The sequence below is a fragment of the Manis javanica genome, chromosome 13, assembly GCF_040802235.1.
Source record: "Manis javanica isolate MJ-LG chromosome 13, MJ_LKY, whole genome shotgun sequence".
NCBI lineage: Eukaryota > Metazoa > Chordata > Mammalia > Pholidota > Manidae > Manis > Manis javanica.
Window position 1 is genome coordinate 3,158,883 of NC_133168.1, and position 19,179 is coordinate 3,178,061.

At 50.7% G+C, this 19,179-nt stretch overlaps 1 protein-coding gene across 1 annotated transcript in view; it reads left to right on the forward strand.

Annotated features, from left to right (window-relative positions):
• The window catches only part of RTN4IP1 (reticulon 4 interacting protein 1), a 37,223-nt gene extending 19,365 nt beyond the window's left edge, over positions 1–17,858 (forward strand). The window contains exons 6-9 of the mRNA XM_037012199.2: positions 5,659–5,795; positions 7,747–7,930; positions 10,137–10,229; positions 17,731–17,858. Coding sequence (XP_036868094.2) covers positions 5,659–5,795; positions 7,747–7,930; positions 10,137–10,229; positions 17,731–17,838 — 522 coding nt within the window. The 3' untranslated portion in view covers positions 17,839–17,858. The remainder of the gene's footprint in view (positions 1–5,658; positions 5,796–7,746; positions 7,931–10,136; positions 10,230–17,730) is intronic.
• The last annotated feature ends 1,321 nt before the right edge of the window (positions 17,859–19,179 follow it).

Sequence of the window (19,179 nt, forward strand, 5' to 3'; positions counted from 1 at the left end):
TAATCTGGGAAGACAGACCTGGAGGACTCAACACTTCTCAGTTGTAAAATTTACTACGAAAGGACAATAATCAGAACAGTGTGGTACTGGCATCAGGATGGACACAGAGATCAGTGGAACAGAACTGGGCATCCAGAAATAAACTGATGCATCTGTGGCCAATTGATAGTTTAGATTAGGGCGGCAAGACCATTAAGTGGTGACAAGAAGAGTCTTTTTGATGAATGTTGCTGGAATAACCAGATATCCACAAGAAAAAGAACGAAGTTGGATCCTTACCTCACGTCATACACGAAAACCAACTCCAACTGGGTCAGAGCCCTAAACGTAAGAGCTAAAACCAGACAGCTCTTAGAGAAAAACACAGGGGTAAATCTCCTGACATTGGATTCAGCAAGATATTCCTAGATCTGACTCCAAAGGCGCGAGCAGCAGAGGAAAAAATAAGCTGGACTGCATCGAAATTAAAAACTGTTGCGTATCAAAGGATACTGTCTAGAAAGTAATAAGATAACACACAAAATGGGAGCAGATATTTGCAAATCACTTACCTGATAAGGGTATAGTATCCAGAATATGTAAAGAACTTTTACGACTCAACAAGAGGAAGACAACCCAGTTAAAAATTAGCAAAGGACTTGAGTAGACATTTCATCAAAGAAGATAATACGAATGGCCAATAAGCCGATAGAAAGGTGTTCGACATCATTAGTCATTAGTTAAGTCAGAAATCAAATAAAACCAAATCACAATGAGATTCCACTTCACACTTGCTAGGATAGCTATAAAAAAGCAAACAAAAAAATGGAAATTAACAAGTTGGCAAGGATGCAGAGAAACTGAAATTCTTATGCATTGCTAGTGGGAATGTAAAATGGTGCAGCTGTTGTGGGAAACAGTTTGGCAGTTCCTTAAAATGTTAAAAAAAGAATTACCACGTGACCCAGCAATTCCATTCTGAGATATGTATCTGAGAGAAATGAAAACATGTTCAAACAAAAACTTGTGCGAAAATGTTCATAGCAGCATCAATATTCATAGTAGCTGAAAAGTGGAAGTGACCCTAATGCGTATCAACTGTGGAATAATTAAACAAAATGCGGTACATATACACACAATGGAATATTATTCAGCTGTAAAAAGGAATAAAGTTCTTATGAATGATACAGCATGGGTAAACCTTGAAACATTTTGCTAAGTGGAAGAATCCAGACACGAAAGGTCCCATTCTGCATGATTCCATTTATATCATGTCCAGAAGAAGCAAATCTAGAGACAGAAAACAGATTAGCAATTGCCAGGGGCTGGGGGCAGGAAGGAATGGGGAATGACTGCTTAACAGGTGTGGGGTTTATTTTTGGAATGAGGAAAATATTCTGAAATTAGTGGTAATAGTTGTATAACATTGTGAATGGACTAAAAGCCATTGAATCGTATGCTTTGAATTGTTAAAATGGTGAGTTTTATGTTATGTGCATTTTACCTCAAACAAATGAAACAGTGCCCTAAGCCTCCAGGAAGAGGATGGTACCTGCCGGCTGATTCTGTTGTGGTTCAACGATTAACTGGCTGGCACCTGGGGAGGGGGCCTGAGTAAGCCTCACTCAGTGTAAGGGGAGAGGCTCTTTCCCCGTGCAGGATCGGTGAGCCCCTCAGAGGCTCTGCCGCCCGCCGTGCCTTCTAGGAGCGAGGCTCTGGTGCTGTGCCCCTCCCCAGGTCCCGAGGACCCAGAGAGTACGGACTTCGCCGTCCGTCTGCTCACTGAACTGGGGGAGAGGGGAGAGGACTCCCAGGAGACGCATGCCTTCCTTTCCGAGTCGCCGTTAGATACTGCTGTAGTCTTGAGTGTTGGTGTCCCTCTAAAAGTCCTATGTTGAAGTCTTAATGACCCATGTGGCAGTATTAGGGGGAGGCCCTCATGAATAATGTTAATACCCTTATAAATGAGGCCCTGCGGAGCTCCCTAAGCCCTTCTACCATGTGGGACACAGAGAAGGTGCTGGCTGTGAGCCAGGAAGAGGGCTCTCAGCAGAAGCTGACCATGCAGGCAGCCTCCAGAACTGTGGGAAGTGGGTTTCTGTTAAGCTACCCTATCTGGGTGTTTTGTTAGAGCAGCCTGAATAGACTAAGACAGAGACCAGGGCCTCATCCAGAGACTGTCAGTAAACATGGGTTAATGAGTAAGTAAATGGAGGAAGGAGGATAGAAGGAAAAGAGAAATGGCATACCTTGTGGGTTAGAGTGTAAATTTGGCACATTTGGAAAAATCATTTGGCACCATCTACCAAATCTGAGTATAAATTGCCCTGTGGTCACTCAACAACTCCACTCTAATGAATACACCCTACAGGTGGATATAGATGCAGGTGCACTGAAAGGTGAGCACCAGAATCACAAGACACTGTCCCCCAACCAGAACAACTCAGTGTCCACCAGTAGTAAGTAGATGAGTACTTGTGGTAGAGCCTTACACTGGAATATTATGTAGCCATGAAAAGAAACTACAGTTGAACACAATAAAGTAGAGGATCTCACAAGCGGAATATTAGCGAAAAGAAGTCTGATACAAAAGAATACAGCTGACATGATTCCATTGAATTAGATTCAAGAACAGATGAAACTAAACAATAAGTGTTTAAGGATGTCTACCTGGAAGCAAAAAGGGTCACATGAATGTCTGGAGGGTGGTCTTCCCCTCCGAGGGAGTGAGGAGGTCTACACTGGCAGGGAAAGGGAGGCGGCCCAGGGGCGTGAGTAGTGTCCTAATTCCTAATCTTGACTGATGCTTATGGGGGCATTTGCTTTGTAATCATTTGTTAATCTGTACATTTGTATTCTGTACACTTTTCTGTGTGTGTTATATTTCACCACAAAAATATTTTAATACCATTTAAAAACCTGAGGCACGGTAAAGTATCAATGTTAAATCCCATGCAAAGTTATTATAAGAAAAAGAGTATAAAGAGGAGACGAATCCTATCTCCAGACAATGAAAACCCTTCAGAAAACATGCCAACAGAACAGAAGTAACCTGCAATTTCAAAACAAGCTAAGAAAAGTTAAAAATTTGGTGACACAAGACAAGAAAAAAAAATAAATCAGAAAAACTCAGGGAAAGAAAAACATACAAAGATCATTTAGCAAAGAAGACTAACCTCGAAGGAACTCAGTGGCAGATAAACACAGAACAACGTGCTGCCCTAACGGGAACAGAACATGTGAATGTACCGAGGAAATGGAGAGTGAAAACAGATTCAAGAGAAAGTGAGTAACTGAAGGTAGGAAGGAATGTATGACAGATGAACATACTGAATATACTGAAATACTGAATATCCATATGTGGAAAATAGGGAGTCTCTGAAGAAGAAAATGAAAACAAGCGGATAGACCAACTGCTGAGATCCAGGACTCAAGGACCTTCCCTGTTTCCTGAAATCAAGTGACTTGAAATCACATATTAAGTTACCACAGCACTTATCCCACTAATAACATGGACCTGGAATGAGCAATATCAAGGAGAACTCTAGTAAAATTACTGGTTTTCAAAGGAAAAAAAACATCCTTGGGACAGCTTTAGAAAAAAAAAAAAGCACGGGACTTAGAAGTAAAACTAGGTCATTGTCAGGCTTTCTGGCAGAGTTCTTTAATGCCAGGGGAAAAATGGAGTGACAAATGTAAGACATTTAAGAGTATGCTAAGCATTTTATATACAGTGAAAAGAGCCTTAAAGGGAAAAGCACACAGACCAACTGTTAATGATGTGCAAGAACTATGTTCTGATTCCTTTCTGAGAAATTTACTAGAGGATGAGCTTCAGACACCTAAAATGAGTAGAGAGACATTGAATTAAGAACTGATCGTAGATGTTCCATATAAAATTATCTGTAGAATTAACACTAAATGAGGGGTTAGAGACAGTAGTGTGTGACAGCCAAATGCTCTGACAAGATAAATACAGTACACTATTTTTTAAAGGGGGGAAGTAGGGAAACTGTACATTAAAATTATTTTAATGCTTTATTAATCATATTAGTGATATAGCATTATTATTCAGAGACTGTTCTTTATATAATATACACTAGGAAAAGTGGACATTTATGGCATATTTTAATGGTTACCCCATGTATTTGACAACCAGGATTTAGGTATGGAAGAAAAAAGATACAGATGTAACACGAAAGAGGTTAAATAAAAGCTTTGTGGTCTCAAATTTGAATGGAAAATTATCAGTATGATACTCAAGAGATATTTTGTGGATGTGTAAAAGCTAGCTCTTGACACATCACTGCTTGCTAAAACAAGGCAGGGCTTGTTGGAGAACAGGCGGATTTCAGATCGAGGCACAAAACCCGGAGTATATTAAATAGCAGAAAACTATCAAAGACTAGTTGAGTCACGTCAAAATGACTCAGGAGCTGACTTGAAGAAACTCCCAAGACGTGACAGTTTGGGCTTCAATAGAAAGAGTGATGACACAGTGGATTGAAACCCTTCAGATATGCCCACAGACATGATGAATTGTATATGATGTCACTCCTAAATGTCTTAATTTTCCTTACAGTTTCTGGGCATATAAACCCTTGGTCAATATTGTGTTTCAAAAGTGAGAAATTGGATCTAGGAGTATGAATGGTTTTAAAATCCTTTATTTTTTTGTACGTAACAGGTATTTGTTTAGTATCTATGTGTCCAACAGAGTGGGGCTTCAGTAGTGAGCAGAACAAACACAGATGCCCTATATTCTAGTGAACCTTTGCAGTTTATAGTAAGGAAGCTCAAGAAATTGATACACAGGATAGGATGGTAAAAACAGCATCTATTATCACCTATAATCATCAATACAAAATTTTTTCAGTGAACTTCAAATAATTATTCTCAAATTAAGCTGTGAACGGCTCCCTTTTCATTCTATCAGACTGCTCTAATTCACCTAATGACAATTTTGGGGCAGGATGCTTAATCCTAAAGAACATTAGAATTTAGTTTTTATTGACTTCTAGTTATTCCTTATTATTTTAAAATATGAGGCATCTGTATTTAAGTCTTAGGAACCATTTATTTAAGTCTTTTTACTCCAAAAGAGAGGACCTGATCCACATTTTGAAAATAAAATGGCCATATTTCCTTCCAGCACTTTTTAAGAGCGCCTCTCCGTTTATTACGTAGTCCCAGGTAGTGGCTTGCTGTCCGACTCAAGCCTGTACCAATACTTATGGGAGACGCAAATGAAGAGATGTTGCATTTTTATGTTCTGGATACATTTGAAATTGGCATTCCGAGGACGTGTGTTTTTTGTTTTGTTTTGTTTTTGACATTTCCCTTTGTCATCAAGGCCCCCGCCGAGCTTGAGGCCATCAAGTCCTGTCTCTCCGATACTGGGGAGGCTGAGCCCTTCTCTGAGTGGCTGTTACAGCCTCATGACGACGGGTGACTGGCTGTCTGGTTCAGGGAAAATAAGGTCTATTTTTTTTGAGTTTTCTTAGTGAACAAACACTTACTCACGTTCACTAGTCTCTCTGACAGACGGCTTCCTGTGGTTCTTGTCAGGACAAAGCCCTTCGAGCTCTCTGGGGATCAGTCTAATCGGCGTACACATGGTGCCGACTGTTTTTGAAACTGCAGTCAGTTTTTGTACTGACCATCCTCTTCTTTGGGCAGGTGCTGAAAGCCTGGGGTGCTCATGTGACAGCAGTTTGCTCTCCAGATGCCAGCGAACTTGTAAGGAGGCTTGGGGCGGATGATGTAGTTGATTACAGATCTGGAAGTATGGAAGAGCAGTTGAAGTCTTTAAAACTGTATGTATGAGAACAATGCTCACACTGGGAAGGTGGGAACAAGGGCAGTTGACGACACAAGCCCGAGCGGTTTGGTGACCCCACGATCATGTTGGAATGTTGAGGAAGAATCTGTGAACACACTGTGTGTCATAAGAAGCCGAGTAGGCTGGTTTCTGCTTTGGTTCCAGATACTAAGGCAGTGCAGTCACATGATGTGGTGTGCATTGAGGAAGAGCATTTGCTTACACGATCGTCTGCTAATTTCTAAGTTAGTTCACTGTTATTGCTGGTCTGTGAAAGGTCGGAAGGCAAAGTTGGCCGTGTGCCCCCCTCAGTGGCCTCTGTCACTGCAGGAAGACAGAGCGGGGCGTGAGAACCCGTGAACGGCCCCCACCCACTGGCCGCGGGGCTGGGAAAGGGCTTCAGAGCCACAGAGGCAGTGTGCATCCCGGCCGTGGGCACTGTGGATGGTCGCGGTGCATCCGATGCCAGGCTGCGGTGCTGTCTGACGTACCAAACAGAAACAGGTCCAGCAGCTCTCAGATGCGGCTGATCCTGGCGGCTGCCTGGGCGCGAATAGAGGGGCGCTTGTTAACGTGGTCTTCGTCTGGCCAAGACGGAGCCGCAGCTGAGATCACAGTGAGGAGGCTGCGGTCAAATGCTGACTTCTTGGGAGCATCTAGGAAATGGGCGCTTGTTCTAGGAAGCGATACCAGCAGATATAAAAACTATAAAGACCCCACGGCAGGAGCAGGCTTGGCATATTTGAAGAATGATGCTGTCCCTCGTACTGCCCCCACCTGCCTGCCTGCGTGTCTGGACCAGGCCTCTCGGGGCCTTTGAGAGCTGGCTTCTGGAAAGCGGTGGTTTGGGCCACTCTCCTGTCTTCGGCGGCTTCTAGGAACGGCAGCAGGAGACTGAGGCCGAGACCCGCCAGTGCCCCTCCATCTCCCTTGCTGTATACATGCCTGGAGTTTGTCACCTGAGAGCAGAAAACTGACCGTGGCAAAAGGATTTACCAAAAAAGGATCCATCTGTTAAATTGCTTGATGTATAAGCTTGCATTTTCTAAATGGATCTTTGTTTTCAAAAGTACTTAAAAGCTTCACTGGGTTTTATCCCCCTTATGTAGACTGTAGTGATGAGAATAGTTTAGGTTTAAGGAGCCGAGCATCTGTCCGTCCCTGTGGGCTCCGTTATGACTGGAGTTTTTTGACCTGTTAGAAGCAGAATTGAAGACTGAGAGCTGATTGTTGATGTCTCTTCACTCACTGCTCTGATGCTGTGCATGAAACCAAAAAATAGAAAATTCTAGAACTTGAAGGACATGCTTCTACAAGCAGTTCTGACAGTGAGGGAATAAAAGCAAATCATTCTTAAGGGTGGAAACCTTACGTACTTCCAAGTATTCATGTGCACGAAAAGATACCCATACTGGATAGACAACTTCACAGTCAGCGTCTCTCAACCTTGGCAGCCTTCGTTTCTGAACTGTTGGCATTTGGGGCTCGATAACTTTCTCTGAGAGGCTGTTCTGTGCTTTGTCAAGATATTTATCATCATCCCTGGCCTCTAGATGCTAGTAGCCTCTTCCTACCACATCCCCAGTTGTGACAATTAAAAACATCTGTGGACATTGCCTAATGTCCCCAGGGGACCAAAAAATTGCCCTTAAAGGTTGAGAACCACTTGAAACATTCTTAAAGTATTAGAAAATAATAGGATTTTATGACACACACACACAAAATAGTCACATTTGACTGACTTTGGAGAAAAGCCAGCTATCCAGCGGGTGGGCGTCCCCCTCTCCATTGTCACCCGGGCGTCCCTCTGCTGGGTGGTATGCGCAGCGTCGTTTGTGAACCTGGCTGAAATGACCCCTACAGCTCACTGGCGATGGGGGGTAGGGGGGGGACTGGAGCCCCAGGTAAACACTGACCAGGATCTTGTTTGGATGCTTTCTCCCCAGGTTCGATTTTATTCTTGACAATGTTGGCGGCTCCACTGAGATGTGGGCTCCAAGCTTCCTCAGGAAGTGGTCAGGGGCCACGTACGTGACCCTGGTGACCCCTTTCCTCCTGAACGTGGACCAGCTGGGCCTCGCGGATGGCATGCTGCAGACAGGAGTCACCGTGGGCTCTAAGGCGTTAAAGGTGGGGGGGGTCCTGGTCAGCGAGGGCACGAGGCCCCTCATGCCTCTGGAAATCCGTTTCCACCGATTTCTTTTGCCGTGGGGGTGGCACTGCAGTGGCCGCAGGCGTGGACTCCAGAGCCACATGCTGCCCAGATGCAAATTCCGGCCTCCACTTAGTTGTATGACCTTGTACAAGGTACTTAATGTCACCAAACCCCAAGTTTTTCACCTGTAAAGCGCACGTTATAAGGATTAAATAGGATAAACCCCGAGCTTGGCGTAATGCCTAGTACATAAGAAGCCCTTAGTAGGCATCGGCCTTTGTTTCGGCCAGTATCACTCCCCTGGACGCTGTCTGGCACACCTCTGCCTCCTCCCTGCCTGTGTCTGGTGGCCCTCCCTCTGTTTTGCCAGTCTTAGCACCCGCAGGTCCAGGTGCAGGAAGGCAGAGGCCTTCCTGGGACAGTGTAGCGGGTGGTGGCGATGGGCGGTGCCGCGGTCCCCAGGTGGGGCCCGAGGCCTCTCCCGGCGCGTGGGCGGGCTTCTGGGTGTCAGGAACCCAAGGGAAGTTGTATTCCTCCTTGAGGGGACTACAAAGGCTCATAGAACCTTCATGCTTTTTCTGGAATTTCATCAACTTAACCTAAAATGGCATGTCCCACGTGAGTCAGAAACTCTAGCTACTGCTGGGCTTCAGGGAGTTTCTGAGACGGGGTGTGTCCGCCTGAGTCTTGATGAGGCCACTGTCAGCAGAGCCCTGAGGAGCTCTCTCACCCCGCTGAACCCCTGGCACTCCTGCCCGTCCGGCTCTGCTCTGCTGAGGGGAGCCGGCCTCGTCGCACCTAGTCTAGGGTAGGCATGGCTCCATTTGAATCTGGGACCCTGGGATAATCATCAATGGCGCCTCTTCTATCTCACAGCTGTTCCTGGTTAGACAGTAAACTATAGGGTCACTTAGCCAAACAGAAAACCAGGCCTGGCTCACTGGTCGTGAAGCTCTGACTAGACAGCAGCTTAATGTTTAGTCTTTCTACAATCATAAACAATCGTTCCTCGATAAGCTTTTCTTACAGCACTTTCAGGTAAATATTCGTTGAATACGTCCTATGTATCAGGCACTACACCTGCATTCCCATTCAGCCTTCTCAGCCCCCTGTGAGCTAAGGAGCCCCTCACTCCAGGCCGGGAAGCAGCCTCAAAGAGGCGACCTGACCGAAGGTACATGGCTGTTAAGTGTCGAGGTGAAGTAGCAGGGGAGTGCCCGGTGCTGCCAGCTTCCTGCCCTGGTAGGAGCTTACACGGTGCTGGGACTGTAAGACAGAGGACGGGGGCCGGGAAAGGAGGTCTCAGCTCACCGAGCAAGTGTGGGCAGGTGCGGACAGGGAGGCGGCGTGGCCCTGACGGGCCCTGTACCACCTCTGGACGGCTTTCCCCGGTGAAGCGTGAGGGCACCAGGCACTGAGGTTGCTGCACGGAGACCCTCAGCTCACTGGCTATTTTGAAAGCATCTTATCCTGCCTCTGACATACAGAATATTGTTATTTTGATAGCGACTTACCCTGCCTCTGACATAAAGAATGACAATAAAAGTGACAGGAGGCAGTGGTCATGAGCCTCTCGGTGTACGACTCTGTCACTCTCATCTAGTGACATTCTGTCCCCTGGAGCTCGGTGGCTTGGGGCTTGCTCTGACTATGGGGAGACCCAGGCACAATGCATAGGAGGCTTGACACCGTTTCACCTGTACAGCTGTCTTATTCCTCTCAGAGTCAGAAAAAAATTTGTAATTGCATTTCTGTCTAAGTCATATTTTAGTGCCTAATTGCCCCAGCGCATCCTCGAATTAGATTTTTTAAAAAAAACCTTTTCTGGCACCCCTGGGCCTTAATCACCCCCTAGTGGGGAAGCTTATTGGTGTCAGCCCCCCATTCCCCGTGGGGAGCAGTCGAGTGCGGGAGGCTGTGCAGACCGTCTCGAAGGGGGCGCCGTCCCGGGCGTGTGTGCTTGTCAGGCAGAGCGGCCTGGGCCCACGAGCTCGGCACACACTCAGGCACACCCGTGCTGTCAGCCGCTGAGCTGCGTGTCGAGCACACAGCTCCCTGTGTCAGCGGGAAATGCGACATCGGTTTATCTATTCTGGGCATCCAGAAAATACTTTCCCCTAAATTTGCTTTGAGTCAGATTTGATGCTTTCTTATATTTGACATGTTTTTTTTTCTTCCCAGCATTTCTGCCAAGGGGTCCATTACCGCTGGGCCTTCTTCATGGCCAGCGGCCCAGCCCTAGATGACATCGCGGCCCTGGTGGATGCAGGGAAGGTAAGTGCAACGCGTTGAGGTCCTGGTGCGTCCCCTGTCACCTCGGCGTGCTGCCCCCTGGGCCCTGTCGGCGGGAACACCCGGAGGCAGGTCCAGCCAGTGCCCGTCTGCCTTACACAGCCAGCCCAGGTGCTGCAGCTGTGGTTCTGTCCATGGGCTCGGAGCTGAGGGCCGCTGCATTTGGGGATGAGCTGCACCGCCTGGTCCTGCCCCATTAATGAGGGAGCAGGCCCGAGGGGTTCCTGACGTTCCCCGAGACGTGGGTTCGGTGGTCGGCAGAGCCGGGATCCGCGGCTGGTCCCGAAGAGAAGGCACCGGGAAGACCGTGCCCGCACAAAGGCGAGGACACGCTCGCGCGTCACGGCAGAGCTGCCTCTGCCGCTCTCGTCCACGGGGGAGGTTCCCCTGGGGTAGGCAGGCTTGCAGAAGAGCAGGGAATAGATGCTGTCGACTGCACACAGTGTAACAAAGTCAAAGGCAGAAAATGGCAGGCCTGAGGGTCAGTGGGCAGGATGTGGGGGGACAGCCGGCTGGCACATCTGACTGCTCATGTCTGCCCCACGGTGGGCTTGGGGGGAGGAAACCCTGCTCATCCCTTTCTGGGAGTCGGGCCTTTCGGACAGGGTCTCGCAGCCCTAGCATCCCACCTCCAGAAGAGCAGGGGGAACTCACGTTCTGGTGCTGCTGTGCGTTATTTTATTGAGCGATTATTTGGAGGCACAGCACAGGGACCCTTACACACCCTAGAGAGTTATGTGAAGTCACAGATAAAATGATTCCCATCTGGCAGATGCAAAGACTGGCTCACAGGGAGGAAGGGACGTGCTCAGGTTTGCACACAGGGCCGGAGCTCCCCGCTGACTCCCGTCCTGTGCTCTCCCTTCTCTGCCGCTCCGCCCCTGCGCTTGAGGCTGAGCTGGGGCTTCAGCTTCTGTTCTCTTGTCCTTGTCATTTGCACCGGGCAGGGCAGAGGCTCGGAGCAGGGCCAACATCATCACCACGGAAGCCGCACCAAGATGCTTGGAAAGAGGCCCTGGACGTGGGCTTTCTTGTGCTGGCACCTGCCCCTTGCTGGCCCATCCATCTTTCCATTTCAGTTTTGGGAAGCAAAGTGATTTAGGATTACTGGCTGCTTTTTGCACATTTAGGTTTTTTATTCTATTATAGAAAAGGAACTCCGTGATAGAAAATGGCTTGCTGTGGTTTCCCAGATTTTTGGTTCCAAGCTTGCCTGCCTTTCTGGGACTTCTAAGTCTTGTTGTGTCCCGGGTGGACAGGGGCCCAGCCTTCCTGTGACTGTGTGTAAGTACCTCTTTGTAGGTTTTTCCCACATCCCACAGGGATATTTCATTCCCACAGGGTTGTTGAGTTCATTGTCTTCTTCCTAGAAATAGAATACTGAATAATTTGGCCTCTAATTCTGCATAGTGCTTCCTGTGGTCGGAGCCCCATTATTACAGAGGTCCCTGTCTTCCAGAAGTACACAGTTGTGTTTGTCCTGATGTCTGCTCCATGCTGTCTGCATGCTTACTATTGCTCTTTTGTATTCAAAATACTGTGACTCTTTCTCTGCCTGGAAATCGCTATTGACACAACAGAGAGGAGAGGCACTTGTGTACATGTACCTATTTAATCTGGCAGATAACTGGCAGAATGGCTAAAAGAATACATGGTAGAAACACAGATGCCCTTGAAGTGTCCTCATGCAGGCGAGTGAGGAGATGTTCCTCTGGCCTCGGATCCTCCTCTCTCCTGACCAGCGTCACTTGGACTCAGGAGTCGTGTGTGACACCGGAAGGTGCTGGGACTGTGGAAACTGATGGGTGACATTGGGCGCCATCACAAAGTCAGCTCTTTGTGGCGGGAGCCGCTGCCCGTCCACACTGAGAAAGTGAGGGGAGAGCAGAGCATGCCTGTTTGCGTGCTGTGTAGGTAGCAGATTGCCAGGTTGGACAAGGACACTGAAATTGGCTGAGTGCTGCATGAGTTCATTAGCAGGTGTCTGATAGGGGAGCTATAGTCGTTCTTTGACAGTGGAAAGCCATGAACGAGAAGAGCCTACTCTTTAAAAACACCTCAACTTTTTAAATAGGTAACATACTTAACTGTGTTCAAAATCCAAAAGGTAGAAGTTATTTCACGAAATCTACCTCTGACTTCTGTCCCTTGGTCACTGAGATTTTCTTTGTCAGTCACAACTAATGTCACCAGCTTCTCGGACACCCAAGTGGGGCGACACAGTGGGATGCTTTACAGTCAGCTCATGGCCTGCACTGAGCCGCTGCTGAGATTGTGGCTTGTTCCTATGGTTTACTGGCGTTTTTGTCACAGGTACAATAAACATTTCCTCTTTTTTATACTATTTAGCAGACTTTTGGTGAGGGTGGGAGGTCAGTAGCAAAAATTATATTCAGGCCAGACAGATGCCGTTGGTTAGTATCCTCAGAGATCAGGAACAGGAGAACCTAGCACACTCCTGTTTACTGTCGTCAGACCCCTCCTCCGTCTTGCCGGGGTGTCATATTTGAAGAGACAGGGGCCCCAGGAATTAAATGACACGTTCAAGGTCCCACAGCGAGGCAGGGTCCAGGCCTCTCGACCTCCAGGACAGTTCCTTCCACCACCCCTTTGCTGCCTTTAATTCGACATGGTGATAGTTAAAAAAATTAATCCCTCATACGACCTTCCTTGTTTTCTGCTTGCTTGAAGCCTCATCCATACGTTAGAGGGCTGGAGTTTGATTCAGTCACCAAACCTCGTATTTCTCAGTGTCTTTCAGGACTGAGAGGTGGTGGTGAGGTATATTCTTGAGACCATAGTCAGCTGCTGAGGAAAACTATTTAGACATATTTGCTTATATATGTAGGTATCAGCTTTCTAATTAGTTTCTGCTGTAACAAATCACCATAAATACAGTGGCTTGAAACAACACAAACTGAACTATCTTACTGTCCTAAATGGGCCGTTCCTTGCAGAGGCAGGTGGTAGGGGGAGAACATGCTTCCCGGCCTTCCCCAGCCTCCGGGGCCGCCTGCCCTCCTTGGCTGCCGGCTCGCATCACTCTGACCCCGCCTCTGCCGTCATCTCCCTCCCCGACCAGCCCTCCCGCCTCCCCCCCCAGTGACCCTGGTGATCACACCGGGCCCACCCGCCCAGTCCACGCCCCCCACCACCTCCAGATCCCGAACTCAAGCACATCTGCAAAACCCCTTTTGCCATGTACACTGTCACCTCCACAGGTTTGCAGGATACATGTGGACACCCTCGGGGGCTAGCCTGCCTAACATAGTACATAAAATATCTCAAAAGATGTGAAAGAAACTTGACATACTGGTTGCCTCTGAGGAGAGGAGCTAGATGGCTGGGGATCAAGTACAGGAGGGAGATTTTTCTTTGTATTCTTTCATCTTTTTGAGCATGTTTATTGGTACACACATATTCTTCATGTAATTAATGAAAGCCTTTGATATCATGTACTAAATGTTGACAGGTCTATTCAAGACCCTAGGTGACCAGCCAACTTCTCGGTTGAAAGATGATATAGATATCTCGGTTCTTTATCTCGGCCAGCATCAAAATAGTTCCTGGGTAACTTATTTGAATTTAATTCACGTTTACTGAGGGCCGACAAGAACTCTGCTCCACCCGGGAGGGTGTGGAGAGATGTGCTGGCCATGCTGAGTCACCTCCCGTGGACGCGGTGCCGTCCACTGGAACTTCCCGTGGCAATGGAAGTGTTCGCTGCCCGCACTGTCCAGTTCGTAGCCACTAGTCCCATGTGGCTGCTGGACACCTGGAACGTAGCCAGTGCAACAGAGGGAATGAATTCTTCATTTTACTCATCTCTGATTAATTTAAATTGACAGCCACGTGAGGCTGGGTCACCATGTTGGGCAGTTCTGCTGTGGAGGAGCATGGAGTGCGTTCTGGGGCTGGCGATTTCCCAGAGCCCCCCTGGGATGGCCAGGCCCCCATTCAGCAGCAATTACGTTCTGAAACTTCCAGCTCCTTATTTGCTACCAGACTTTTTTCCTCGTTGAAGAATGTAATGATTAGGGATTGACTCCCCAGGTCCCTGGAAGAGGGTTGCCTGGCCAGATGTGGCTGCACCTCACGGATCCCGTAGCCCCGACGCAGCGCCTTGCTTCGGGGGGCCTAGGGACGGGCCCCGGCTGCTTTCCAAAGCGGGCACAGTTACTTCCTTGGAGAGCATCGCCACCCCCACCCCCATCTCACCCCGTCTTCCAGCTCTGAGTTCTCCATTTGAGGCGGGACGTTCCGGAAGTAGCGAATCCGAGCAAAGCCCACCTCTTCCTTTGGTCGTCTTATCTCCTTAGCTTAAGTCCCCTCCCCCCTTCCCCCGATCCTGGAGCAGTTGAACCTGTTGCAGAGGTCGGGCCGCACCTGTCGAATAGGCAGGGCTGAAACTCTCCTGACGCTCCGCCCTGGGTCCTCGGCACCCATCGCGGGTGTGCGGACCGGGACGCATGCCCGCGGCCCATGGGTCTCCCTTGGTCTGCCATCTGCCTGCCTCCCGCCCCACGCCCCACGGTCAGATCCACTCTGTGCCTCGTGGGGGCCGAGGCCAGGCATGTGGCTCAGAGGCGTGCACGCTGTGGCGTGAGCCTCCCCCCGTGTGGTGGCGGACGGAAGGCCTGGGCCCTCACTCTGGCCCCTGCTGGGAGGCTGGCCTTGCGCTTAGCACTTAACCACCTGGGCTTCGGTTTCCTCATGCGTCCAGCAGGCTCGCTCGTTAGGCTGCTGCTAAGCTCTGCTGTTGCTTAGGGGAACACGGGAATGTGGGGTAAACCACCATCTGCCCGCCATGCCTGCCCAGATGATGTCCCCTTGGACCAGTTCTGCTGCGTCGGGTGGCGAGGGGGTTTCTCTCTCACGCCCCTGGCAGGGAGAGAGGGCTTCTGCTTCAGAGGCGAGGGGCTCACCCAGCAGCGGGCCCACAGCAGTAGCCAGAGGCGTGCCAGGGAGGGCAGGTTCCATGCCCCGTGCTCTCACAGGTGTCAGGCAGCAGGCAGCAGATCCTGGGGCCTGGCTTAGGCACCTTTGTGTACATAAGTAAGCGCAATCAGGAGGCTCTGAATCGGGTCCAAGACTCGGGTGAAGGCTGCTGCCGGGGGCGTCTCGGGTCAGCAGGAGCCCCGTGGCTCTGCGGAGCGGGTGGTGGTGCTGTGCCCACCTGCTCTGTATGAGGGGCTCCCGGGCCGGGAGCACTGTGGCGGTGTCATCACATAAATGTCCCCACCTGACCGTGGTAACCTTTCTTTCCCCTCTCTGCATTTTGACTCTATCCCTTTGTTGTGACAAACAAGCCTTCTCAGTCTGTCGGAGGCTGTGTGTGGACTCGGCCTCATTATCCAGTTAATCTCTGTTTGCAGTCACATGTTGGCCCCCCTGGGGGCGTCTGCCTGCCTGTTAATCCCGAGCTTATTTCTCATTGTCCCTGACGGGAGAGCTGGATGGCACATGCCGTGGTCAGCCCTGTGGGGCGACTGTCCACAATGGGCCCGACCAGCCAGACAGGAGGGCCGGGCGCTGCGGGCTGCCCACGTCATGGGGTCAGGGTCTGGGTCCCCGGTCAGGGGCCTGGGGGGACACAGCCAGAGAAGCCCCGGCAGCTCGTCCTGGAGTCGGGCAGGTGGAGTCCTTTGACCTCTGGTGGCACCGCGGCCACCCCGCCCCTGTCCTGGTGTCCGAGGCTGTGGCGCACGTCACTGCCTTCTTCCTTTCGAGTTCTCTCTGGTGCCTGTCCTGTGCTCCCACTCTGGACTCGTGTCTTGCCCCCGGCAGCCCGGAGGGAAGGGGTGTGTGTCTGCGGGAAGCCAGCGGCCCGAGGAGTGAGGCCAAGGCCACAGTGCCCGCAGGCCCCTGTGCAGCCGGGCGCCTGGGGCGCTGCCCACCCGGGGGTCTCCCCTCACAAGCGCACTGGGAGGCTGGGGGGCTCTGCACCGTCGGCCCGCACCCAGGCCCTTCCCTCTCAGGGGTCCGCCTCCACGAGAGTGGGGGGTTCCTGGGGAGCGGGCAGGGTGCCACGTCAGGGCGTCGGGAGGAGGTGTGGGAGGTCGCCCGGGTAGCGGTGAGCACAGCCTCTGCCGCCGGCCGACTCCTGAATGCCGCGCCTGGATTCTTCATCTGTAAACGGGGATCAGAACCGGGCTGACCCAGGAGGCGGGCCCGGGGACTAAACGAGGTGAATGCGCAGGGCCCTGGGAAGGGTCTCTGGCACGCAGCGAGGACGGTATGTGCCGTCACCTTTGGGACCAGCCCGTCCGTGGTGGTCTGTGGGTGCAAAGGGCTCGCAGCTCCTCGGAGGGGGGTCCTCTCGGGGTCTGCACACCCCCCGGTGGCCGGGCCATGGGGCTCATGTGAGGCCGGCCGGAGGCACCTGCCCGCCACCAGGGCACTGCTTCCTCTCTGGGGCCGTGGGCACCTCTCGTGCCTCTGGCGGCCTGCCCGTGCCGGCTACTGTGGGGGGCATCCCCTGACGTGCCCAGCGGACAGTGACTGATTGCTTGAAGTTTTGAAAAGGAAGGGCTCAGACGGGCTTTTGCACGGGGCAGAGGGCGCCCAGCTGGGCCCTCGTTTCGGTGGGCAGTGCCGGCCATACCACAGACGGAGGGGAAGGGCCGGTGGCGGGCAGCTGTTTATGGGGGATGAGGTGGTTGCCCACGTGTTCAGACCAGCTCCCCACTGCTCAGCAGAGCCTCCACGGGGGCAGCTCCTGCCTGGGACACACTCTCCTGAAACCCGGGGAACCCAGATGAGACCCTGTTTCCCAGTTACCTTACTTGTTTTCACCCAAGTGACATTAAGCTCCTGTCATGTGCCTGGCACTGTACTGGGTGTTGTTGAGGGATACAAAAGAGGTGGCCTGTCTCACAGGTGCTCTGAGGTCTGGTTCAGTACATATGCCAGACATTTAACAAATTATGAAATCTGTCCTTACTCAGTACATTGCCTGTGAGTGGGGCACAGGGTCACACAGCAAGAACCTTGGAACATCCCCTTTGGTGTGTTCCACACGCAGCAGGGGGCAGCAAGGCCGGCCTGAGACCTGGGCTGGCAGGGGGTGGGGTCTGCAGGAGAGAGGCACAAACGTGCCCTGTTCAGGCGGGGACAAGCAGACCACATGGTAAAGCGTGGAGTCGCGGGCGGGCGAGTTGGGCTGGTGGTGGCCTTTGATGGCCAGGCTCGGGGGCCCTGGAGGGCTCTGAGCAGGAGAGCGACATGGCCAGCACGGAGCAGGAGTAAGACTGAGTGACGTCGTGTTGGGCTGCCTTCCAGTGGGACATGCAGTGGGGCCAGAGGTGCTGGCAGGAGAGGGGACAGCAGTCATGGGCTGGTGGGAGCTCCCGACCCAGCTACACGGGACGGGCCCTGGAGAGACTGGCCTCGAGGACACTGTGCTGAAACTGACGTGACGTTTTCTGCCTCCAGAAGTGTAGGTTTTCTTAGCTGCCAGTAAACCTCTTCTTGTGTTTTACAGATTCAGCCAGTTATTGAAGAAACCTTTCCTTTTTCTAAAGTTCCAGAAGCCTTCCTGAAGGTAGAAAGAGGACACGCACGAGGGAAGACTGTAATTGATGTGGTTTAAATAAATGCTCGGCTTGGTGATTCACTCGATCTCGTTGTTCGGTGAGCGCCTGTGGGCCCAAACTTTCCCTGGTCTTGCCTCTCCAGATGAGACTGTGAGGTCCAGGGCAGAAGTTTAAAAAAAAGCAAACACCTTTTTGCCATTCTGTCCTGTCTTTTGGACTGAGCAGAGATGGATGTTTTAAAGCTCCAGCCCCCGCTGCCCAGTGTAACCTGTACCATCTATGCATGCCTACGTGCAGAGAGGTCCTCCGTGCCAAGCACCAGGGATACATACATGACAGGAGAATATCCGTGTGGGCTTGTCTAGAAAGTCAGTGAAAATCGCCTATCGTTTTTTCCAAGTTGTTCTTTCACACCAGATTTGCAAATTGTTGTGGCCCCTTCTGTTCTCATAGCTCAAGCTCCGTTTTGCTGTCTTAATGTTTATGAGTTACAGAAACTTTGGGTGCATGGATGGCGGCACCTAGAGCTTGTTTACAGCTGGGTCCTTCTCAGATTCATCGGTGAGCACTTCTCGTTCGATTCTCCTTCCTCTGTTCCAACTGCCCTCAGAGTTCCGAGTCTCAGGGTCACATGTGTACAAATTTGGCCAGTGACTTGGTTGCTCATTAAGAAAATGTGATGCTAAAGTTTCTAACTTTTCAAAAGCCTTACAGTTTTATAAGGACTAGGCCTCTTTCCACATGCTTCTCTGAGGTATTCCTCATGTCCATGTCCATTCCAGCCATCCCACTGGGGTCCAAGGCGCTCCAGCGTCTGCCCTGGAATGCCTGCATTAATCACTGCGCCAGTAAGCCCCTTGCAGCTTTTGAATGAATGGCTCTAGCCCGCGCCCTTCATTCCTGTGAGGTGTTTATTTCCCGTTGTGCACATCCTCATTACTGCACCTTAGACACCAGCTTTTAGCTCTTGACGTAGAGCTGAGTAACTTGACTGGCTTATTCCCGTTAGACATTCACTTGGTGTGTATTAGATGAGGGATTTTCTCTAAAATTGCTGCTGTCACCAGTACAGATTTATTTCAAAGGAAAGAAAATGTTTTCCAGTTGTAAATACAACATCTTCTGATGTCATCTGACCAATCCCAGCTCTTGTCCTGAGGGCTCCCCGGGGTGCTGAGGGGCCAACCCCCTGTGGGGGGACCTCAGCCCCGCATGTCTGCTCAGGAGGGTGGCATGCACCCCTTCACCACTGAGCCTGGAAAGGGGTCATCTGCAAACATTCCTCTGCCTGTTCCCCGGCACCCTGCGCGTGCTGCCCAGTCAGGTGCCCATTTCCAGTCTGCCAGCCGACTGTGAAGTGTTAGAGGGCTGCTGAAAGGACGCTCGGATTTCATCAA